The sequence below is a fragment of the Bactrocera neohumeralis genome, chromosome 2 (genome assembly GCF_024586455.1).
Source record: "Bactrocera neohumeralis isolate Rockhampton chromosome 2, APGP_CSIRO_Bneo_wtdbg2-racon-allhic-juicebox.fasta_v2, whole genome shotgun sequence".
In the NCBI taxonomy this organism is placed as follows: Eukaryota; Metazoa; Arthropoda; class Insecta; order Diptera; family Tephritidae; genus Bactrocera; species Bactrocera neohumeralis.
The window spans coordinates 2,048,649-2,071,771 of NC_065919.1; the positions used below are offsets into that span (position 1 = coordinate 2,048,649).

The 23,123-nt window shown below is 35.9% G+C and overlaps 6 protein-coding genes and 1 non-coding gene across 11 annotated transcripts in view; 4 read left to right on the forward strand and 3 right to left on the reverse strand.

Annotated features, from left to right (window-relative positions):
- LOC126757750 (60S ribosomal protein L3) overlaps positions 1–19,085 on the forward strand; it is a 275,465-nt gene extending 256,380 nt beyond the window's left edge. Inside the window, exons 1-6 of one of the 3 annotated variants that reach the window (XM_050471770.1) lie at positions 16,091–16,199; positions 16,417–16,609; positions 16,798–16,966; positions 17,577–17,712; positions 18,057–18,446; positions 18,649–19,085. In XM_050471770.1, coding sequence (XP_050327727.1) covers positions 16,197–16,199; positions 16,417–16,609; positions 16,798–16,966; positions 17,577–17,712; positions 18,057–18,446; positions 18,649–18,999 — 1,242 coding nt within the window. In that variant the 5' untranslated portion in view covers positions 16,091–16,196 and the 3' untranslated portion in view covers positions 19,000–19,085. Of the gene's footprint in view, positions 1–16,090; positions 16,200–16,416; positions 16,610–16,797; positions 16,967–17,224; positions 17,713–18,056; positions 18,447–18,648 lie in introns of those variants that run through there. The other 2 variants (XM_050471771.1, XM_050471772.1) reach the window with 2 other exon arrangements.
- Positions 812–7,959, forward strand: LOC126757617 (ubiquitin carboxyl-terminal hydrolase 15). 2 transcript variants are annotated; one of them, XM_050471656.1, is made up of 10 exons: positions 812–1,017; positions 1,090–1,211; positions 1,305–1,877; positions 1,949–2,111; positions 2,170–2,697; positions 2,762–3,136; positions 5,535–5,765; positions 6,074–6,531; positions 6,679–6,897; positions 7,025–7,959. In XM_050471656.1, exons 2-10 carry the CDS (start codon positions 1,108–1,110, stop codon positions 7,152–7,154), a joined length of 2,781 nt encoding a protein of 926 aa, XP_050327613.1. In that variant the 5' UTR covers positions 812–1,017; positions 1,090–1,107; the 3' UTR covers positions 7,155–7,959. The 2 variants fall into 2 exon arrangements, with proteins under 2 accessions (XP_050327613.1, XP_050327624.1); XM_050471667.1 differs by lacking the exons at positions 812–1,017; positions 1,090–1,211; positions 1,305–1,877; ... (1 more) ...; positions 2,170–2,697; positions 2,762–3,136 and adding an exon at positions 4,231–4,470.
- On the reverse strand, positions 8,264–13,534 carry LOC126757612 (protein CLEC16A homolog). Its single transcript, XM_050471642.1, has 12 exons — positions 13,116–13,534; positions 12,885–13,024; positions 12,659–12,807; positions 12,446–12,588; positions 12,294–12,380; positions 11,346–12,235; positions 10,799–10,915; positions 10,276–10,734; positions 9,910–10,217; positions 9,582–9,850; positions 9,316–9,507; positions 8,264–9,257 (listed from the first exon to the last, which is right to left on the reverse strand). Exons 1-12 carry the CDS (start codon positions 13,316–13,318, stop codon positions 8,930–8,932), a joined length of 3,285 nt encoding a protein of 1,094 aa, XP_050327599.1. The 5' UTR covers positions 13,319–13,534; the 3' UTR covers positions 8,264–8,929.
- Positions 13,768–15,136, forward strand: LOC126757893 (armadillo repeat-containing protein 7). The gene is given in 5 exon segments (XM_050471790.1): positions 13,768–13,877; positions 14,007–14,151; positions 14,208–14,375; positions 14,430–14,735; positions 14,737–15,136. Coding segments are annotated over 4 exon segments (972 nt in total). The 5' UTR covers positions 13,768–13,877; positions 14,007–14,042; the 3' UTR covers positions 15,126–15,136.
- Positions 15,126–15,676, reverse strand: LOC126757858 (28S ribosomal protein S33, mitochondrial). The gene is made up of 2 exons (XM_050471780.1): positions 15,598–15,676; positions 15,126–15,542 (listed from the first exon to the last, which is right to left on the reverse strand). Exon 2 carries the CDS (start codon positions 15,515–15,517, stop codon positions 15,176–15,178), a length of 342 nt encoding a protein of 113 aa, XP_050327737.1. The 5' UTR covers positions 15,518–15,542; positions 15,598–15,676; the 3' UTR covers positions 15,126–15,175.
- LOC126751852 (small nucleolar RNA U43) lies at positions 16,649–16,729 on the forward strand. Its single transcript, XR_007665946.1, has one exon. It is a non-coding gene; the product is annotated as a small nucleolar RNA U43 (small nucleolar RNA).
- A 709-nt stretch (positions 19,086–19,794) lies between the features above and the next one.
- Positions 19,795–22,593, reverse strand: LOC126757874 (HIG1 domain family member 1A, mitochondrial). 2 transcript variants are annotated; one of them, XR_007666790.1, is made up of 3 exons: positions 22,346–22,593; positions 20,512–20,808; positions 19,795–20,326 (listed from the first exon to the last, which is right to left on the reverse strand). XR_007666790.1 is itself a non-coding variant. In XM_050471781.1 (3 exons), exons 1-3 carry the CDS (start codon positions 22,437–22,439, stop codon positions 20,308–20,310), a joined length of 303 nt encoding a protein of 100 aa, XP_050327738.1. In that variant the 5' UTR covers positions 22,440–22,592; the 3' UTR covers positions 19,795–20,307. The 2 variants fall into 2 exon arrangements, 1 of the variants encoding a protein (XP_050327738.1); XM_050471781.1 differs by having other exon boundaries at positions 20,619–20,808; positions 22,346–22,592.
- Between the last annotated feature and the right edge of the window lie 530 nt (positions 22,594–23,123).

Genomic DNA, 23,123 nt, shown 5'->3' on the forward strand with positions numbered 1-23,123 from the left:
GGCGTACATATGTATAAACAAAACCCAAGAGAAGAGCTATCTCAAACTCAATTATCTGAAAGAAGTATATGTTATAAAGGTCAAGTGCTATATGCAATTGTGTTAGTGCCGCATCTTACATACATACATTCCTGTGAACAAATGCTTATCCTGAGAAGCTTACAATTTTTTCTGCACGAATTTGATTTTCCGCTTATTTGAATATTGATTTATGTAGGTTTAAATTGATTTACCTGTTTCTGTACTTCTTAATACATTCAACTGCAGATCTTTTTATCTGCCTTAGAGTGACGCCTACCGTTGGCTGCTGAAGTAATAGCTGAATTGTTTGCTTATTGCACATAAGATAAAAACATACTTCTGTTCACATTCCACTTATACCTCAAAAGCACAACACACACCATTTAATTTTTACAAACTACATATTATTGAAGTTACATATTTTAAAATTAAAATTTATAAATCACCGGAAAGAAGAAATTTTCATTTTACTGCCGCAAAGTGGCAGGTGTCAACGGAAGAGGAAATAAATTAGCGCAAATATCCAGATGTCAATTGGCGTTGGTATTGATAGCAAAAATAAATCGATTTGGTTTTTTCACAAGAAGTCATTTTTTAATCAAAATTCAGAACAAGTCAAACATTTTCTTATTTAAAAATTTTTTTATAAGTTTATACAACTTTCAGTACTAATATTTTACATAAAAAACTGTAACTTTTTTCTTGAAACTCATCAGTAATCGATTACAACCTGCACCCATCGCTGCAATCAGCTGAGTGCGTGGTTATCGACAAACATTGAACTGTCACTTGTTCGCTGACTCAAAATGGAATTTTTTACGCGTTTTTGATAAATTGGTTCTCTATTTGTTTTGAGCATAATTAAGCCTTTCCTATTGTAGAATAATAAAAAAAATTTCTAATAATAGCAAGATATGCTGAAAAGGTGAATAAATATAAGTGGAAAAAGTGTTTTACAAACTCCTAATTGTTTTTATTTGCTGGCGAAGAAAACGGGTGAGAAGTCTATAAAACTTGCACCGATCAGCATAAATTACAATTACACCCAACTTAAATATAATTGAATAGCATTCATTGTTCGGAGTAATGCCGAAAATGGCGCAAGTAAAAGATTTGCATTTAGGCAAAACCTTAAATGATTTGGAAAAACATTCTGAGATACCAGATGCTCGCACGAAGAAAACACAAATGTAAGTGCTTTATAATATATATATGCGGATGGCGCACAGTATATAATTGGCTATATGCCCAAAGTATAAAATTATTAAATAACTTCATTTCAGACTGGTAGAATCTGCCCGAAAATTAATACGGGAAGCCGACAAATATTACAGGGAGGGCGATGAAGAATTAGCTTACGTATTATACATGAAGTATTTCAATTTACTACATTGCATACACCGAAAACCTGACTATGCAGAACATAAACAGACTGTACGCCTAGCACTAGGCGGCAATTCGAACAATAAACTGACCATGAATAAACTGGAGGAACTCAGCACTTCACTCACACGACGTTATGAGGCAAAACAGCTTGCTAATACTACCATGAAGTCACCAGCAATTGTCACAGCTTCATTAAAGCAAAATGAACGCGCTCGCGACTACAATGAGCTTAGCGCTTCAGAGAAATTCGATCTTTTGAAAGGCGATTCGGTCTCCTTAGCAACCGCGAATTCATACAGTGGTTATTATTCATTACAATCTTTAAATGTTATAAAATGTGAAGAGTTATTTGAACGTATGAAGCAGAATAATGTGCTGATAATGGATTGCAGACCAAGTAAGGATTTTGAGACGTCTCATCTCACATACCACTATACAATGAACGTGCCTGAGGAAATTATTTCGGCGGGGTAAATGAACTATATATGAAATATTTTATTCGTGTGTGTATTCGTGTTAACCGTATTACTTTTACTTATAGCATGTCTGCTGGAAAATTACAGGACAAATTAGATGGTAGTTCCAAAGTACTATGGGCAGCTCGTTCAGTCAAAGAACAGGTAGTCTTAATGGATTGGAACACCAAAGATTCTAATCCTGCACCATCTTCGCCAATTGGTAAACTTCTCGAAATACTACAGAATGTAAGTTTTGGTAAATACATATCCTTAAAGAATAATACACCACATAATAACATTACAGTGGGATCCTGATGTAATTTATAAATCCTCCATCAAAATACTACAAGGTGGTTATGAATTCTTTATCATGATGTACCCAACTCTTTGTACAAACCCCAGTGTACAGGCTCCCCAACAGAACAACAATGATTTGAATCTAATCGACGAGATTGAATATCCCTCAATAAATGATATTACAATGAAGGAAGAAATAAGTGGTCATAGCTACACGCCCAGACCAGGAAGTAGCATGTCACGACCACTTACATTCACTATGTCACAGCCTCCACCCAGTGTAGATCGTTCAAGTAAAATGGCTGCCATGAAAACATACGAGCAAAAACAAAAACCAATTGTAGAGTTGGCTAAGGAACAGGAAGAACTCTTGGAGAAAGCACAAGCTAACGATGAACAATTGAAGAAAGCTTCAGAAAAATTGGACACCATATTTGAAAAAAATAAGCAAAGTCCCGATAAAAAACCTATGACGGCTACGGAAACAGAACTATTATACTACATTATGCAACTGGAGAGTGCAGCTGCAGACTATGTGGGTTATAATATGAAACTCAAATGTTTCCTCGCTTAATCTAACCGGTTTTGTTTTATTGCAGAAAACTGAAAATGATCGTCTCCTGGACGAAATTGAAAAATATAAAAGCATCAAGAAAGAAGAAGAAGCTGAGTTAACGCCCAATGAAAAAGAAAATCTCGAAAAGACCACGCGACAGATTGAGCATAAAATACAAGAACGTCAAAGGCTCGACGCGCAATTGGAACGTGAAAAACAACAACGTGACCAGCAGTTAGCCATGGCTATCGCGCGTTTTCCACGAACGTCAATCGACAACGAAGATGATATACCCAAACCGAAAATACCGCAATTCGATCGATCTGTAAAGCCACATTTGTCGGCACCTACCCACAGCAGTCCAGCTGTCTTTATTGTAGACAGACAACGCGATTTCTCACCAATGCCCGGCGCAATGGTAAGTGTTAATGTAGTGCACATTTGATGCCAATGTTTTTGTTTACATATGCTCTAAAACATGTTGCTGAATCACGTGGAAGGGTTGTCTACTACAAATGACCGTAACAGACACGTATGCGCCCACGACGTCATCTTGTAAACACGTTTATTTATTTACTATACTAGAAGGCGAAATGTTTCTGTTATTGTTATTGTTGTAGCGGCAGCAAGCTTTCCTTTAAATAGTTTAAGGAATCGATGCCGCATTGACCGTTATAGAGTTTCTTCAGTCTGTGAGGACTCGAGTACTGTGATTCTTCTTTGGGTGTCCAAGTTCATACCAACCGTTAGTTTATGTGCGCATTATTCGATTTCCATAACTAGTAAAAAATACTTAGTGGAACCAAAAAAATTGGTTTCTGACAAGCTCCCAGCAAATATTGAATGCCACCAAACATTGTAATTCATAAATATGCTTTCTAAATCGATTAGGGCGCATTACGTATGCCTGCGAATTTGTGCATCATTCTCTTCTTAGTCACGTTTTATAACATTATACACGCGTCTGCGAACGGCCGTGTCAGCAGTCTTCGGGCAGTCTGCGTTGAGTGTGTTAATGACCGAATGTTATTTTCATTAACGTGACCCACCTACAACTGTTGTATTCACATACATACAAAAATATATGTATGTATATAAATGAGTAAACAAAACTATATGCTCGTCTGGCCCAAGTGCTGCACTTAGCCACTTAAAAACTGTGGAATGCGCCAATTTTCAATTGCCATCCAAGACATCAATGTGTGTTGTTTGTGTGCACTCAGCACAAAACTTTCTTCACACACTACATGCACTCATACCGACATATCTAAAGACAATGCACACAAAGACACAAGTTTGCCAAGTCTCGGCGCCTTAACGTAGACTAGCCCAAGACACTATGCTTGCGTTGCACTTGTGTGCGTGCGTGGTAAATATTTTGTGTCACCATCTATGTAATTTCGTATTACTTTATGCATACATATGGGCATTTGCTCAGCTGTTTCTTTATTTGTAGGCGTTTAACGGGACAATCTTCGTCTGCCTATTCAACAACTGTGCGCACCTCTGTCTTTGGCCAATCAAGTCTTAGTCTGTCGTTGTCTCTACTCAAAGCATGTTGTTGTGCGCGCTATACAAAACGCCAGCTATTGCCAACTTAAAGCCAAATATTGTACAATCGTTTACACATTTTATACGCAACCAAATTAGTATTACGCAAAATAATTCGAGATGATCGTGGTCGCGGGCGTTAAATTGCATATACCGGCGACGCATATACTAATTTATACATCATTTTTTCCACTCAAACGTGTAGGTGAAAATATAATAATAAATACATGTGTAGTATGTCTGTATGTTTGCTATGTCTATGGAATGAAAAATTGCACCGGATTCGATTGGCTTATTGTCATATTACCGTGGAACCACTCATTTAATGTATACTGTTATTTAACTGTTCTAGTTTTTATCAGCTTCAATGTATATATAGTTTTTTCTAGCATACATTAAGGCACTAGAGCGGAAATAGTCGCCTTAAAGCTGTCTTATGTGCCGTTACATTTACAAAAAACATGTTATTAATGAGTAAACATTGATTAGTTGTGTTTAAAAATATTTACTATTTCCAAATCATAATTTGGGTGAAATTTAAGTGCACAAAAATTATTATTATGACAAAAAAATTGCAACAGTAAACAGGAGGCATATGAAACGAGATCAACTAAAAAATGTTTGTTGTTGTTGTAGCGGCAAAATTCTGCCGAGTTGACAGTACTTGGCCGGATAAATTCCGGTTACGTAGACCCGACTATCGTGGGAACGGCAAATGTTTCTTCTACTGTGGTCGAATCTCAGAAATAATAACAAACCTCTAACAGCATTTCCACTATGAAAAAGTTGCTTCCGCGGTAATTTGGTAACATATTAAACCTTTGGGTTCCTCTGTTTGTAGGGTAACATTAAAACGTCTTCCACTTAGGGAAGAAGAAGCACGGCTCGACATTTAACAAGAGTCCTATAGCTATACATATATGTATATATGTGTGCATATATATTAACATATGTATATAAATTCCGTAAAACTTTTTTCCGAATTAGGTCAGTCCAAATACCCTGTATCTGAGAACTTCGTGACCCGCCAGGGCCTACTTGCTATTTCTTTGAAATAGACATACATTTATGGCACACGTTTGGACATTAAGTAGATAATTAAACCCAAAAGACACATTTTCGTTTAATACCAGTCCTTTGTTGTTTGTATGTACATATGTATATGTAAGTTTGTGTTAATTAATATGTATATACATATGTATATGTATGTTTTCGAATACCAATAAATTCAAGGTTAATCATATTTATTTTTACAACTTTTTTAGGGTCGCGGCTTGACCGGCTTAAAGAACCTGGGTAACACCTGCTACATGAACAGTATCATACAGTGCCTCAGCAATACCCCACAACTCACCGAATACTGCATAACGGACAAATATAAGAACTACATCAGTCGCAGCAACAAGACGAAGGGGCACATTGTCGAGGAAGTGGCGGCGCTCATTAAAGTTTTATGGAATGGCAACTACAAATGCGTAGCCAGCAAGGACTTGCGTGTAAGTGTACAATAAAATCCGAAATATGGCGCATGTGTGCATGTGCATATGTATGTGTGGTCAGATAAGACACGTATAGTGAATAGTATGAACACATACATACATGCGTATATACATATGTATGTAAGTATATAGTTTTGTATGTAAAAAAAAGCTGATGTATTTGCTTAATTGTTTATAATTTTGTTTGTATGTTTATATCTCCGCCAACATTTGTTGGAAAGTTCTACTAAATAATCCTATTTTCTTTTTACTTCCTTATAAATGTGGTTAAAATTGTTTTATATCGCTATCCTTTCACTTTTCAGTACGTTATGGGTCAGTACCAGCAGATATTCCGGGGCATCGAGCAGCAAGATTCGCACGAATTTCTTACCATACTCATGGATTGGCTACATTCCGATTTACAAACATTACATGTACCCGAAAAGCCACGTGATAATATAACACCCTCCGAGAAGGCGTGGCTCGAATTTACCAAAGCCAAAGAGAGTCTCATACTGCATTTATTTTATGGCCAAATAAAAAGTACCGTTAAGTGTGTCGATTGCAACAAGGAGTCCGCCACTTATGAATGTTTTTCGAATTTAAGCCTGGAGTTGCCTTCAAATGCAAATGTTTGCTATCTCAGCCAATGCATGGATATGTACTTTAGTGGCGAACGCATACACGGCTGGAATTGTCCGAATTGTAAAACGAAACGTGATGCGGTGAAAAAATTGGATATCTCCAAGCTGCCACCGGTGCTGGTGATACATATGAAGAGGTGAAGTATATCATTTATTTTGATCAGATATCATTGTAAGCATCCAAAAGGGTATCAAAACCATTAGTTTTTTTTTTTGTAGTATAAGTGTGAAGAATTTTCGATATAATTGCTATCATAAATTTTACTAATCTTTTTCATTTTTAGGTTCTACGCCGACACTGACGCTGTTGGCAATTCGTATAAAAAGAAACAAAACTACGTTCGCTTTCCATTGGAGAATCTTGATATGACGCCTTATATTGCCAAGTCCGAGTCGCGTTCGGTGACACCGAAAACGTATCAACTGTACGGCGTTTCCAACCATTACGGCTCCATGGAGAGCGGCCACTACACGGCATTTTGCAAAAGCGGCAACTATGGCAGGTGTGTACATACATACTTCTCAGAGTCACAAAGCGCAACAGTTGCGTTTTACGCACAACTGCAAATTAGCATAACTGTATTTACACTTGTATGTATGTAATATCATAGCTTATTTCTAATCTAATAGGTGGTTCAAGTTCGATGACCAAGTCGTTTCGCCGCTAGACACTTCGAATGTCGTCTCCAGCGCTGCCTACATACTGTTCTACACCTGGCTGCCGCCCATACAAATAACCGAAAACAACAACGCAAATTAGCTGTCAAATCTCTGAGCAAGTCAAATGTGGGGGGAATAAGGGAGAAGGAGACACATCGTCATCCTTCACAGGTGTTGAAGTTGCCTTTTGTTGTTTTACTACTTGAATATTGCAAAGGCAATGCATTTTTAGTTATTTACGCGTTAGCGTCTAGTCGCGGTTGAAAAACTTGAAGTTGTTGATTTGAACGAAAAAAAAGCAATTATTATTACACATTTCTAACTCTGACTATTATGATTATTAAACAATCTTACTTTTGAATTCTTACAACAAATCGAAAGACACTTTACGCAAAACGAACATACAAATTAAGAATTTGTTTCAATTTCCAATTTTCCTTAGTAATTGTTATAGCATATTTGAAGAGACTTTTTAAAGCATTAAACTAAGCATATTACTATATAATATTTACATTGATCCAATCGCCTGTGTGCGGTATGTAATCTGTACGTGTATGTGTGTGCTACTGCACTTATGCATATAAAAGCTTTCAAAAATTTTATTTTCGACTGCGTCGTCGCGGCTTATGTGAAAGTTTACTTACATACATACACATACACATACATACTAATAGAAAATTAAATATTTTGCAATATTGAAAACTAAATATAAATAAAAAGATGTGAAAAAATAAAATTTACAAACTAAAAACAAACAAAAAAACACTTAATGAAATTAAGACTTCACGTGCATTATAAAAAGTTAATTTAAATTAAAGAAATATTACTCATATTAGAGAATACCACTATTTTTAGGAGAGAATACGAAATCGTTTAATGAAATACCAAAATAAATACATATGTATGTATAAAAAGCGAAAGTTATAAAACCTGCATATTTTTCTGCTAGAATTTTATTGAACTATATTATTTTTTTTTTACCATATTATTTTTTTTAAACCATATTATTTTTTACGATATTATAATTTTTACGATATCATTATTTTTTACGGTATTAATATTTTTACGATATTATTTTATAAACCATATTAGTTTTTACATTATAATTTTTTAGGATGTCATTAGTTTTTTACGGTATTATTATTTTTACGATGTTATTATTTTTTTACGATATTATAATTTTTTAATCAAATTATTTTTCTCTACTAATATACATTTGACAATAAATTTATTTAAGTTTTATTGAAATATAAAATTCAGGCCAAGGTACGATATAACAAATATGTAGATAACTCGTTAATTATATATCCTTTATAGACAAACAATACAGCGAAAACAAAGCAAGCAATATGGATAAACCCTAATTATAATATTCGAACTGTCTTACAGGGGTTACGTAACTGGTTGGGGCAATATTTTCTGCCACTGGAACCACAACATTTTTTGAGTGTTTTTTAAATCTTTCCCGCAAAAAATAATACAACAAACATTAGACATTTTAGTTTAAACAAGTAATTTAACTTTATTATTTTTCTTTTATTCATAAACTACATAATTAGTGTTTGCCACTATTTTGATAAAACTCAGCTCATAAGATTTAACAAACCCGCAAATTTTTTATTTTCAATTAATTTTAATGTCATCAAATACAATTAATATTAGTCACAATTTTTATTCAATATGAGGTGCTTAATATCTAAAACCAAATTACACGGAAAGCAATTTTTCACTCAAAAAAGTATACGTGGATAACACAAATTTCAAAAAAACTCTTTCTTAAGCCACATGTATGTACAAGTTCGTGATCTCAAACAAATAACGTGTATTATTATTATAGTTTTTTATATAAACAAAAAAAATCAACTTGGAATCGCTTTATACTGTTTCGATAATGCCGCGGCGCCGTTGCTCACTCGTTGCGGCTTCCTCGTTGCCAATGAACGAAGTTTCTTCGGAACTGGCGACGGGTACTAGAACTTCTTTGGCAATTGGAACACCGTTCAGCTGCGTGGCATGATGCGGCGCTGGGGAATGCGTGTCGTGCGGTGTGCCATTATGCACCGTTATAGCAATCGGTTCATAATTTAGCGCACGTGATGGCGTATGCGCACGCGTCGGTGTATTAAGATGTGAAGAATTGGCACGTGAGTGTGGACTGTTGTTGCGCGAATGTTGAAAGTCCTCGAGTGGTATCTCCTCAGAACTGCAATAAAAAGTTGAGTTTAATACATTAAAGCTTTAAAATCAACCAAAACGCCTACCGCGGTCTGGGCATGCGCGGACTGTTGTCACGCGAACGTGTTGCGCTGCGACTTTGTGAATTATCACGCGAGCTGCGCGGCGAATGCTCACGACCCGGTGATGAGTTGGCATCGCGATTTTGCGACGTCGACGAATGTGAACTTGAATTGGAATTGCGTCGACGCGGACGGCCGGCACTCTCATTTCGTATGCTAAACAGAGTGAATGAAAAATAATTGTGAATTATGTGTGTATAATATATGTGGGGAAAAACTAAGCCACTAACCCCTCAATAGAGCGATTCTGTGCCATTTGAATGCGGCAAACGCCGCCAGCGCTCGTGGTGTCGCGCTTTAAAGCCGCCGCAAAGCCGGGCACGCGGTTTGTCGTCGTCAGTATGGGACGATGGTCGCGCGAGGAACGCGAACTGCTGCTGGCCACGCTGCCCGCACGTAGACCAGCCACCGCATACACTGGCGAGTCAATCACTTGGCCGGGCATTTCAATTAGCTGCGCGATCTGATACATTTTCTTCTGGCGCGCCTTGCTGCGGCCCTGAAATAGCGAAACCCTTTAAAAAAAACACTTTGAAATTATGGAAATGTGTAATGCACCTTGGTCAGTCTTTGCTTCGCTGCCATACAACGAATGTGATCGTCAAAGAGGAATTTCGCCGACAGCAGCGGTGTCCGATTGTGCGTCGCGCCGCCACGGTGTACCGTAATGTGCAGGCAGCGCGAGTCGTCCTTATCGCCCACCACTTCGACATCCTGCAGGAAGCCAACGAATTTAGCGACACCCCAGCCCAACAGCTTGGCATCTGGTTCAACGAGTATTAGCTGCAGTGAATCGATGACGAGAAAGCGTCGCTGTTTTGTGCTCTCCTTAGTGATTACAGTGCAGGCAATTAAATCGCTATTATCTGCATTCAAAAAATTATTAAAGGTCTGATAAAAATCTCTAATTTATATGACGCTTACTTAAATCGAGCACATTATCCACCTGCACGAGATTCATTGTGTTCGTTAACGGCAGCAGCGTTTCTTTTTCATTCAGAAATTGTTGGCACGTTTTGCGTAGCAGAAAGAAATCGCGTATGGCGCGACGTGCCTTCTCTACTTCGCCACAGGGCAGGCGACGTGTGAAATTTATACCGGTCAACGGCGTACCGGTCGGTGGAAGCAGTATCGTTGAATCCATACAGAGGAATTCAACATTCAAATTTGTCTTGCGCATCTCGTTGAACTCATCCTCGAACAGATCGAGAAAGATATCTTCAGACTTATAGAAATTGCGCAACACCACCATAGACTGATTACGTGCGGAAAAGAGTGCATCACGCTGCGCCTCTGTAATACAAGCGTCGTCCGTACAGGGTTTCGTAAAGGTGACGAGCAGTTGGAGCGCAATCTCAATGGTTATGAGACGTATGCGGCAGGCTGTGGGTGATGAAAAGAATACATATTAGAAAGAGTTAAATTTCAAATTCATTCAATTCCATACAAGGCTGATTCGATAACGTAATTATGTGCAGCAAGCGTTCTATTAGCTCTGTCTTGTAGCTGTACGTTCCTTTGGCTGATTGGGAGAGTACCTGTTCGAACCAATCGTTTTTGACACCTACACACGCACGAGAAGAAACAGTGGAAAGAGATATTTTAGTTAAAATTGAGTGCAAATTTATTTATGTATAGAAATATTAAATTGATGAGATATACATACAGATGCATATACATACATACATACATATAATATATACAATGAAACTGAGCATCTTACATACCATCTACAGTGTTGGGTTATGAAGCATATAGTAGTAGTGAGAAACACATCACCATTCGAGTTTATTTTGGAATGGATAGCATTACAAATGAAAAAGTAGAAAATATGACGGACAATAAGTGCATTAGTAAGTTGATTTAGCGTTTGTTAAAAGGCGTTTAAATGAATGCAAACTACCATATTGAACACGTAATAATACAGGCAAATTGTTGTTGCTGTCATATGCCCGTATTTTAATTAATAACCTACAAAATGCTAAAACACTCACCTCTGTTGTAAGCCATTGCGTAAATGAGGCATAATGACAAAAGTGCCAGATAATCATTCTCCGTGCAATCCAACGCCGACAATACCATTTCCAAGAATGGACGATTCAACTCGTTAAATGCACGCGCGGGTTGCACCAGCTTTTGTATTTTTTCCTTCTCCTCGTCGGTGATGTTGGCCAATTTGGCGTTATTTAATACAGCTTGCGCCGCTGCACTAGCGGTCTCTACTGAAATCCCACACATACCGCTTTCTGCACATTGCTCTTCTGTTGTTACTGTATTGGAAGTGGATTCTGCGGCATTTGCTCTAGCTCCTTCTCGGGCGCTGCTCGTGGCAGCTGGTGCCTCTAATGTATTATGTAAGTTGTCAGTATCGTAGCTGTGGCTCGTAGAGTTGGCACCGACGGTCTCCAAAGCTTGCTCTAAGCTTTCACGTGGCTCACCAAACCCAGGTACAACTGTTAATCGGTGCTCTACATAGGCGTTTAGTATTTCAGCAGCGCCCTCTTTAAACACACTGTGGTCTCCATTGAGTATTACCCAGGCGAGCGCATGTACCAGCGGTGCATGTGTGATAACTAAGAATACCAGCGATAGCAAGTACAATGCGACAATTGACGAAACACGTGGATTATTGATTTCTTGTATATCAATATCAACGGGACGATTTAAGACGGCTGCGAGATTTTGTGTGACCACTGCGAGTGATGTGGGCGGAGGCGCAGGCGTGAGTGAGAAAATATACAGCGGTACGAATAGTTTGTGCAACAGATGTTCGGTAAGTACTGCATTTAAATCATCTATTTCGAGTAATAAAATATCGTTCAGGTAATGTAAATGATCGAGATGTTCTGCGACTAAGTTTGAAAGCCTCTGATTAGACTGATGACTGCGTAAAGAAATTTGATTATTTTTTTATTCCAAAAAAATTAAAAGCAATTACTTACTCAATATCAGTTCTTACGCAGGTGTCCAGTTCCAAAATATGCTTGCCTATAAACCATACTAAGTTGCTGAAATAAGGCGCAGCGGTTCTGTAATTTCACATAAATATGCAGTTTATACAATTCCATTTGTTTTTAATTTTTTCAGTGCATACTTGTCTCTAATAAACCTCAACATACTGGCATTCTGTACTTTATATACATTTAACGAAATCGTGCGGACTGCTATTCGAACCATAGATTCTGGGTGATTAAAGAATTTAATAGCCTCTGTGTATAGTGGAAAGTCATTGGTATGCTACAAGGCAATATAAAAAATTATTTTTTTCAAATAATTTGTATACATATATCAAAAATTTCATCCTTACTTCGTTATAGAAGAAATGTATTGTATGCGTGTTCAGTTTAAGGCTCAGCGTCTTTAGAAATAAAATGTAATAACCCATTACATCTTCATCAGAAAAGTCAAACTTGTGTACAATTATAGAATTGACATGATTGTTGCTCAAAAGATAATCTATAAAAACCAAACAAAAAAAAAATTTTTTTGTGACCCACTTATTTATGTTATACTTGCTCAAGCTACTAACTTACACAAAGATGTCTCATTTCGTATGTTTTCAAATAAAATATTTAATGTTTGCAATAATTGCACACAAACAAAACTTGAGCCACCGCTCTTTTGGCGCATTATATGTAAAAAGTAGGACAGCATGTTTTTCTCAAGAAAAAAACTGCAAATAAAGTAAAATGATTTATCAGCATTTGACACTGCCTTGTACACAAATCTATAGTATATATATGCAAAATAATTTCGTTACGCACTCAAACACGGAAGAGTCATGTTGATCGCCCCAGATGAGTATTTCTGCAATACAGCGCAGCGACTCCACTAATAGACCACGATTGCTTTCGGAAACAGTGGTATTCTTCTCCAATATACTGTACAGGTACTTAAGGTGTTCCAATGAAAGACGATTCTTTGGGCGGTTCCAGTTTCCACCAAACCAACTTCTACTACGAAACATTTTTGTTTCCTTTCCCTTTTTGTCAAAATGTCAAGTTAGTAGAATTATATCCAATGTTTCCGTATCTTCTTCGGGCGTATAATACTTTTTTACGAATTTGTCATTTAATTACGTTTCACTTTAGCCTTTAATTGCTTCATCTAATACGCAAAGAAAAATATACTTTTTTATTTCTACGTTGACGGTTGAACAAAATATTGGCACCTGCTGTTGCCACAATCTGTCAGTAACATATGATCGCAATATTATTTGTGGCGCCGTTGAACATTTACTCGGCGCAGGCAAATTTACAAAATGTATTATTTGTTAGCATATAACATTCAATTAAAACCACAAAGACTTCGATAATAATGCAAATAAATTCTTTTATTTATATTTACTATATATATTATATTTTATTTATACACTTAGAAATGCTATCTACAATCGGTTTGTTAATATTTATAGATATGATTAAGTTGGGAAAAATCTCACTTCAAATGGCTGAAATATGCCATTTTATTTCCTGAGGTCACAAGATGGCAGCACTGTGCAAGGAGAAGCAAATAAAAATCAAAAAGTAAACAAATAATATTTATCTTCTTATATTATAGAATAATAAATAAATAATATTATGGGTGTAAAAATTTTAAAAATCATATTTTATATGAATACATTAATTATTGTTTGCCAATGCAAAATTTTACAGATGCCGATTGCTGTAGCTTTGTAGCTAAAGGATATCATGTTTTCTAGTCATGCATATCTGAAAAGACGCACACCTGAGAAAGGAATACCACGTTCTGATTACATTGAACATCTGGTAGAAGAATATCACACCACTACAAACATTGGTGAGAAATTTTCAAATAGCTGAGTAAACCTTCTCAATTTACCTTTGCATTCCTAGAGGCCAAGGAACAAGTGACTGCTAATTTGGCAAATTTTGCTTATGATCCAATAAATTGGAGGTATCTAAAAGAATCTGGTACCTTAGACGTGTTTGAAGATTGCATGAAGGGTCCAAATGAGTGTTTACAGTTACACGCTATTGCCGGTTATTGCAACATATGCTTAGGTAATACTATTTTTGATAATGCGCGAATACATTATAACATTTTTTATCTCTTAGATCCTGTAGCATTTCAATTTATTACAAATTTAGAGATCCTCGCTCAAATAAACAACCTGCTTCACGCAACAGAATCAGCCGACATACAGCTTAATTGCATAGCTCTGTTATATCAGTTACTCACGTCTGACTTTTGTACAAAAGAACAGAAAGCTTTAATTGCTGTACCCAGCTTGCTAAAAAAAATTACACAACTACGAAACGAAAGCACAGATCAGAGAGTAAAGAATATCGCGACATTGTTTTGTGAAGATTTTGGATCGCGTATAGAGGAGGTAGAAGATTTCAAAAATGTACTCGCCACTTTTAAAACGCTTCAGTAGTCAAGTAGCAACTAAATGTAGAGAGATTACTGTAGTCAAGAGGTTCACTCAGGAAGAACTAGATAAATTTTCTACGCTTACCTCGGATTATAATCCTATACATTCTACAACGACATCAATAACCGAACGTAAAGTTCATGGTGCTTTCCTCAATGCCGTTGTGGCTGGCATAATTGGTTCACAAATACCTGGGCCGGGTACTATTGTTTTAAGTCAAAAGTTTAAATTTCCCAATGCATGCCGTGTTGACAAAGATGTATATATTACTGTTCGTTTGGTTAATGAACGCAAAATTGCTTTAGTAGAATATGTGTGTAAACAGGATGAAGGACTTGTTTTCATCGGCGAAGCTAAACTTTTAATAAAACAATAATTAAAGTATAACTTAAAATATCTTTATTTTTAAAAGTAAACAGAACTGCTCTATTTCTTCGCTCGCTTGCCTTCCCCCTTCTTTGGTGCAGCTTTACCACGTAGCCGTCTCAAACGTTTCATTTCCTCTTTGAAATCTTCGTGCTCATCACGGAATAAGCCGTACGCACGAAGATTTTTCATGAGAATATGTGTCTCTACATGTCGAGGATACCAGTTATTTAATGAATCGCGCTTATGCACCGGCTCCTCCGCGAACATGCGAACTACCTTCATTGACTTTTCATTGGTGGTACGCGCGACTTCACCAAATATGCGATTGGAAAGAAAATTCATACGGCGTGCATATTGCGTGCCCAACTTAATTAATTCATTATATTTGTTGGACGACATTGTTGGCCACAAATCGCGTTGTTAACTTTAAATGAAAATTTTAGGAAAATTTAATTATTATTGTAATTATATCAAGGTACCTTTGGTTATGTCATTTCTAAGCGATATCAGCTGATCAGACAGATTTGCATTAAGTTACAAATAAAAACTTAATATAGAAAAAATATTTAATTTAGGAGTTATAAAATAAACCATATTATATGGTATTACATTTTTTAATTTGTAAAAGAAAAGTTTTGGGTGTTCGATTATTTTTTATTACATAAATAGTAGTATAATTGACTTAAGTAAAGGAGCGTTAATATTACAAGTAGATTCATATACACGAGATTATCTTGCACCAAGTTTGGTTAGTTAACCATAACGTGTAAAACAGAGATAATTAGTTAAAATATGGTTTAAAAAGTTATATATGGGAACTTATAAGTTTGAAAAATACCTGTTTCTGACAATAAATGTATTCCGATATTTCTATTTTTTTAACATAAGACAATATTTCTAATCGGTACAAACAGACAACAAGTTCAAAAGGTCAAATCACAGATGTCGCTATGTGAATAGTACTGTTCGTTTGTAATCTTAGGAAACTGCAGCTTGCCTCTACAACTTCCCGAACAAATACTTTCTTTCTGACATCGTCGCTCAAAGTGATTGGAAGCGTCGAAAACTTTTCTGTGAAATGGTAAGATTTCTTAAAAAAATTTAAGTAGGGGGTAAAATTAAGTGTATAAAATTCTGTTTTGTGGTCTTTAACAAAAGAATGAAAGATTAAAGCAGAAAGATAATATCATACATAACCTCTAAAGACATATGCACACGTGTTTCTAAAATTGCTGAAACGAAATTGTTTCGTTATTTAATTTTATATTAATATAAATTTTCTAATTTTATTTTGATAGTCTCATCGTAAATTCTCTGCGCCTCGCCATGGCTCTATGGCATTCTACCCCAAAAAGCGGTCAGCTCGCCATCGTGGTAAGGTTAAGGCCTTCCCCAAGGATGATGCCAGCAAACCAGTGCATTTAACATGCTTCATTGGTTACAAGGCTGGTATGACGCACATCGTTCGTGAAGCAGACCGTCCTGGATCCAGTAAGTTTGAAATTATTTTTTGTCACACCTTTACTTTCCATGATGATAAAAAGTTAATAATTTATGGTTAGAACACAAATGATATCCATGATTATAATATAACTAGGGCGGACTGATTTCTCTACCTTAAACTTATTTAAAAGTTCGCTGAACACGTGTTTCTAACTTTACTTTTTATTTGTTTGCAGAGATCAATAAGAAGGAGGTTGTTGAAGCCGTAACTGTTTTGGAAACTCCACCAATGATTGTTGTTGGTGCTGTAGGTTACATTGAGACTCCATACGGTCTCCGTGCTCTCGTCAATGTGTGGGCACAACATTTATCCGAGGAGTGCCGTCGCCGTTTCTACAAGAACTGGTATGTTAAGTTTCATTATAACCTCAAAATATGTTTGTTTTGTAAAGTGGAGTTAGATCATTTGGTTAACACGTGTTGGTTTCTTTTGCTCTAAATGATGATAGATGGTAACTGACTTCTTTGAAGATACGAAATATAATACCATCCCTTCTGCCTTCCTTCTGATCAAAGCTAAAAGAAATCAACATTGTTTAATTGTTATAAAAAATTGTTTGCTTTATATGAGAGTATTACTAAAAAAAATATTTAAAATTAAAGTTCTTGGATCAGCTTGCTGAGAGAGCTTTTAAAATCTGTTCAAGTCGTGTGAGCGCCATATTGTTTGCCGAAAATTCAATTCGGTTTTTGGTATTCTGATATGTGAAATTTCGTGAGCACGGCATGGAAGAATAGATCTCCGCTCGCTTTAATTGCGATGAGGTCGGCTTCCATTTTTTCTTTTTTGCCAGTCAAATTCACAATAGCAAAGAAGTTGAGTGTTGCGCCCACCCAATGGAGCTGAAAGCAAACTACCTGGCTGCAAATTTGTTCCACTAAATGCACTTAGTGCGGTGTCCGTTGTAACTGCGTAGATACATGTATTTGATGAATGCAATCTGCTTCGATTCAGGTACAAATCAAAGAAGAAGGCTTTCACCAAAGCCAGCAAGAAATGGGAAGTTGACTTGGGCAAGAAGAGCATTGAAAATGACTTCCGCAAGATGCTCCGTTACTGCAAGGTCATCCGCGTTATTGCTCATTCACAGGTAAATACGAATAATATTTAATCATGTCATTCATTAAATACGCGACGTCCTTGGTTCACGGCGTCGGATGCACACTGCAGTCTTCGGATGAATGAGTGTGTCTGATGTAGCGTTCCTAAAAGGCGGTCTTGCTGTGATGGTCAATGCACAGTTATATAACCGCAACGTCGCAGAAAAATTTGCCCTTCGGGTGGCGATCCTTGATATATTCCACTAACTGTGCATAGCCGCTTAGGCGATAACCGCACAGTTAAACCATATCACGGACAGTACTAATTCAAATTTCATCACTCTTACATACATTCTTACAATAGTTTAATGCCATATTTTTCTGCTTCAATTAGATCCGTTTGATCAAGCAACGCCAAAAGAAGGCCCATATCATGGAAATCCAATTGAACGGTGGTTCTATTGAAGATAAAGTTAAATGGGTTCGTGAGAACTTGGAGAAACCCGTGCAAGTCAGCAATGTCTTCGGACAGGATGAGATGATTGATTGCGTTGGTGTTACCAAAGGTAAAGGTTTCAAGGGTGTCACTGCTCGTTGGCACACCAAGAAATTGCCACGCAAGACGCACAAGGGTCTACGCAAAGTTGCTTGTATTGGAGCTTGGCATCCCTCTCGTGTGTCCTTCACCGTCGCACGTGCCGGTCAAAAGGGCTACCATCACCGTACCGAAATCAACAAGAAGATCTACCGCATTGGTGCCGGTATTCACACCAAGGATGGCAAGGTAGGGCTAAAATTCTTATTGTTCTCATTTTTATTAGACTGCTTTGATGATAAACTCATAAAGTTCCGACATCAAACAAAACTTTTTATTGATACCAAAATGATAATCAAATGATAGGACTGATTGCATAACACGTAGAAATATATGTATGTGAAAGCTTTTTAAATATCACTAATTAAATGTTCTTTTCCGATCATTACAGGTCATCAAAAACAACGCCTCCACCGAGTACGATTTGACCGATAAGAGCATTACACCCATGGGTGGTTTCCCCCATTATGGTGAAGTCACCAATGACTTCGTCATGCTCAAGGGTTGTTGCATTGGCTCTAAGAAGCGTGTGCTCACACTCCGCAAGTCTTTGCTAAAACACACCAAGCGCTCTGCTTTGGAACAAATAAAACTCAAGTTCATCGACACATCGTCCAAGATGGGTCATGGTCGCTTCCAAACCCCAGCCGACAAATTGGCATTCATGGGACCACTCAAGAAGGATCGCATCAAGGAGGAGGTTGCCGCCGCTGGTGCTGCCACTACATCTGCTACCGCATAAATGTAAATTTATGTTTGTTAATTGTATTAACACTTAATTACCACATTGATTGTGGTAAAAGATAAAATAAATAGTAAAAACCAAAAGTTCTTCTTTTAGCTTATTATTCAACTTTATCAGTATGTATGCTGGGGCTAAGTGAGTCCTTGTGATTTAGGAGAGGGCACAATAGACCTAAAGTCGCGGTGCATTCCTCATTTATCAATCTTAATCTTATTGTACAATAGTAATGATAGTCTAAGTAATCTTTAGCGGGTTATTAAAATATAATAAAAAAATATTTCGGACGTGATTTCGCAGAATAGAGGATAATCTGCAATTTACTATCGCAAGTAATACGTAGTGCTGACTGATATTTGTCATATATGTAAGTATTAGTTCAAGTGTGCAACATTATCGTGCACTGTTGCTAGGGCGGTCTCGGGACTAGTAACATTCAGCATGCGTCATCATAGAAGTTGTATGTGGGATTACTCTTTCAGTGCTCGTTATTTCTCACTCCACGCGTAGGGAATTTAAATCTTTTATTGGGTTATATGTACATCGAAGTCTACTCGTCTACATATTTTCAATGAAGCCAACTAAGGTGCTATCGTCCTAATTGGTCACCATTTTACGTTTGGGGTCTTAATTCTAATTGAGAATTTACGAAATTGTTTGCTTTAAATGTAAAAGAACTATGGTATTGCTTTTTAACGTTGTTGCTGTAGCGGGGTAACTAAAAACCTTTATTAAACAAAATCCCACATTCTACCCATTTGGCGTATACTTGTTTATATGATTTGATAAAAACTCTTTAATTATCAATTATTACATCATTTATTGTTTAATTTTTTAATTAAATTTAACTTAAATAATCATACATAAAAGTAAGCGTTTGTTTATTTATAACATCGTTTAACGAAACATGTTTGTTTCTTGTATTTTTTTATAAATAGTTCATTCCAACATTACAAAACTACAATATTAGCTATTTAGCATCTCTGTTCAGTAAACTTTTGTATTCATTAGTTTGCATATCACAGGCAATATAATGCCGTCATTATTCCTAAGTAAAGTGATTTTATCATATCCATCATTTGTTTTTTTCTTAACATGTAGAAATTATCATATATCGTACGTATCATTTAGCTAAAAATTATGTATGAAAATATTTAGTATATATGTTATGTAACTGTTATAGTATGAGAGTCTCAGCTCTTGAAGAGGATTTCAGTTTGGTAAGAATTTGCAGCGAATCCTTGATGCACACATTTCGCTTGTTATTGTGAATATTTGTACATTTATGTAAACAGAGGTGGCTTATTTTTATTGAGACTGTTTTGTACTGGAATAAAAAGTGAGAAAGAAAAAAAACATAAAATTAAAAATGAATTAACAAAAGGTAAAAATTGTATGAATAAATAAATCTGAGTTACAAAAGATTAAACAAAAGTATATTGTGTAAATTGATTGCCAATTTGTCATATTTATGAACATATGCATGTGATCTAACAAAATGCATATACTTACATACATATAATTTGCACATGTATGTATTTATGTGTGTATGTGCATGATTACATTAATTTCTTAACTCTATTTCTTAAATAACATAATCATCAATTGGCATTCATTACTTTTCTTTGGGTGTTTTGTTAAATATATATTCATTGGCCATGCTATAGCCGAGACCCAACGTCAGCGCCCCGACAACGGTTCCCTGCGCCGCAACACGAAGTTGCATTAAGAAAACACTGGTGCTCATTGTGCCACGGTTCTTATATTTATAAGCACCAATAATGCCAGCCGCTACGAAGCCAGCCAAACCTGCAAATATAAATTCATGGAAAAACAATTGTTAATCATACATAAGTGCAATAATATGATATAATAGAGAAACGCAACGTACATTTGTAAGTGTATTGAAAAAAAATCAGAAACAGCTGTAAAGATAAACAAGTTTTCAAATGCACTAAAGTGTGCGATTTCGTGGAAATTTTCATTGCTATTTTTCGCATTCTTTTGTGAATAATGATATATATTCACATATATATATATATGAACAAAATAGAATGTATGTTCATTTTGCACCTCGAACACTCAACAAGCGTTTTGAGGTAGGGAGGCAGACGCAATTTTGTCTACACGTGCACTTTAAAACCAAATGACATATCTGTAGTCATATAAATACACATTTTAAATTTAAGAGAGAATTCGATTACGACAAAGAAGTCGAAATACTTATCAAATAATTTGTGCTCACAAACACTTTATTGATACAATTTAATGCACTCATATACATCTTAAAGTTTGCGTCAGATTATAGCTTCCTCTTTTTCTTTTTAACCAGCCTGTCTTCACTGCAAACTTATACATCAAACATATATAAAAAATAGTGATCGTGGGACATAAACATTTGGGAATAATTTTTTTTACTTCCGTGGAAATTTATAATAAGAACTTGTTGCACTGCGAACTATTCACATATACATACATACCATTAACATATTAAAAACACAGGAAATCTATGTGCACATAAGACGCATGTGAATTGCTCAAAACTCGAGAATTAGCTGCCATCGTGCATGCCAACGCAAAGGGAATAAAATTTTGACCAAACCAAAAAAAAGAAACAGACAGCTGAAGTATAGTTCGCACAGCAACAATTGCAAATTTTCGCAGACTTAATAAAAATGATTTAAATCTACCCAATTATCTTCTTTATAAGTGTATACTGAAGAGCTATGCACTTTGTCAATAATCGAAATATATTAATACTCACTATTACGCGAGTATGAGCATTACATCATCATTATGGATTTCTTTGAAATTGGCAAGCAATTGGTTATACATTTGTTATGTATATTTTGCAGAATGACCAATATGGTTTTAACACTTATAAGAAGAAATCAAAGTGAATGCAAGATCATGTCTGCAATCATTGGATTGTTGAGAAGCGATATTCAGTGGATGTTTAAAGTAGCGCACAGGAAACGAGAGCACATTAATTTGATTGAAAGTTTTAGCAAATAAAATAGGAAATACATTCAGTATATGTATGTATTTAATTAAACAATATAATAGTAATTAAACACAAGCACAATTACATTGTTGTTGTGTAATATAGAAAAACATTAAAGCTGCAGGCGTTCCCCGATGCGTGTGTGACACAAAGCATGGTCAAGGTCAAGCACTAGCCTTAAATATTTCCTATTTCGAATTCATTTGTAATATTGGTGAAATACATTAAATTCATTTAAAATATTTCTGATGGCATGGCAAACAATCTGTCTACTTGTCGTCGTGGCTAGTAGCTACCCTAACTATGATTAATTATGTAAAACCTTTAGGTTTCTCCATTTACCAATAATCATGAATGGCGAATCCTTTATTTTTCTGGACAGTTTTCCACCTTGGCTTTCGTCGCGCGAATCCTCAAAATACGATTTAGAACTCATTTTCACTGTTTAATATTTATGGCGTTAGAAAAAGCAACAAGCGTTTCCGTTTAGTAAGGGTTTTTTTGCACACTTTTACACTTTCAGATGTTTAAAACTTTTCCACTAAATCCAACGATTACTGCTCGTGATGACGGTCGATTAACAATTGGTTGAAAACCAATCGGTGGATATTTATATGTATCGAAATTTTTTCTTAGAGATGCAAATATTTTTTGTTAGATATTCAAAATTGTATGTGTTAATATGCTTTCAATATCCAACTGCAAAAGAAAACGGGGTAAAGGTTCAGGAGAGCGGCTTTTCCGAAAACGTACACCAATTTTCACGGGAAATGTCTTAAAATTCGTGTTTTTAATTCCGATTTACGAATATATACGGCGCGTTATCTATTTTTATGTTTTTTTGTAGTAAAAACAAAAAGAAAAATTATGATTTTGCACGATATTTACGCTATAAATGGCATCACTGTTCGAAATTCAATTGGATACTAGTGATACAAGCAGCGATCGGTTTCGAAATATCGATACTCTCGATATTAGAGACTAAACAAGAATTGATAAAAATGAGAGAAACATAATAGAAAAATAATAATAGTTGGAAAAATAAACTAAATTAAAATATCGATATTCTCAATATTCGGGTCTGAATGAGAATTGGTTAAAAGGAGAAATACGTAATAGG

Coding starts and splice junctions, on each gene's coding strand:
- LOC126757617 (XM_050471656.1), top strand. CDS start 1,108: ATGCCGAAAATGGCGCAAGTAAAAGATTTGCATTTAGGCAAAACCTTA. Junction 2,698..2,761: donor AGAGTGCAGCTGCAGACTAT/GTGGGTTATAAT, acceptor GTTTTATTGCAG/AAAACTGAAAATGATCGTCT. Junction 6,532..6,678: donor CTGGTGATACATATGAAGAG/GTGAAGTATATC, acceptor TTTCATTTTTAG/GTTCTACGCCGACACTGACG.
- LOC126757612 (XM_050471642.1), bottom strand. CDS start 13,318: ATGTTTCGTAGTAGAAGTTGGTTTGGTGGAAACTGGAACCGCCCAAAG. Junction 12,589..12,658: donor TACATTTCTTCTATAACGAA/GTAAGGATGAAA, acceptor ATTGCCTTGTAG/CATACCAATGACTTTCCACT. Junction 12,381..12,445: donor TTGAGGTTTATTAGAGACAA/GTATGCACTGAA, acceptor GTGAAATTACAG/AACCGCTGCGCCTTATTTCA.
- LOC126757858 (XM_050471780.1), bottom strand. CDS start 15,517: ATGTCGTCCAACAAATATAATGAATTAATTAAGTTGGGCACGCAATAT.
- LOC126757874 (XM_050471781.1), bottom strand. CDS start 22,439: ATGAGTTCTAAATCGTATTTTGAGGATTCGCGCGACGAAAGCCAAGGT. Junction 20,809..22,345: donor TTCGCCATTCATGATTATTG/GTAAATGGAGAA, acceptor TTATATTTGCAG/GTTTGGCTGGCTTCGTAGCG.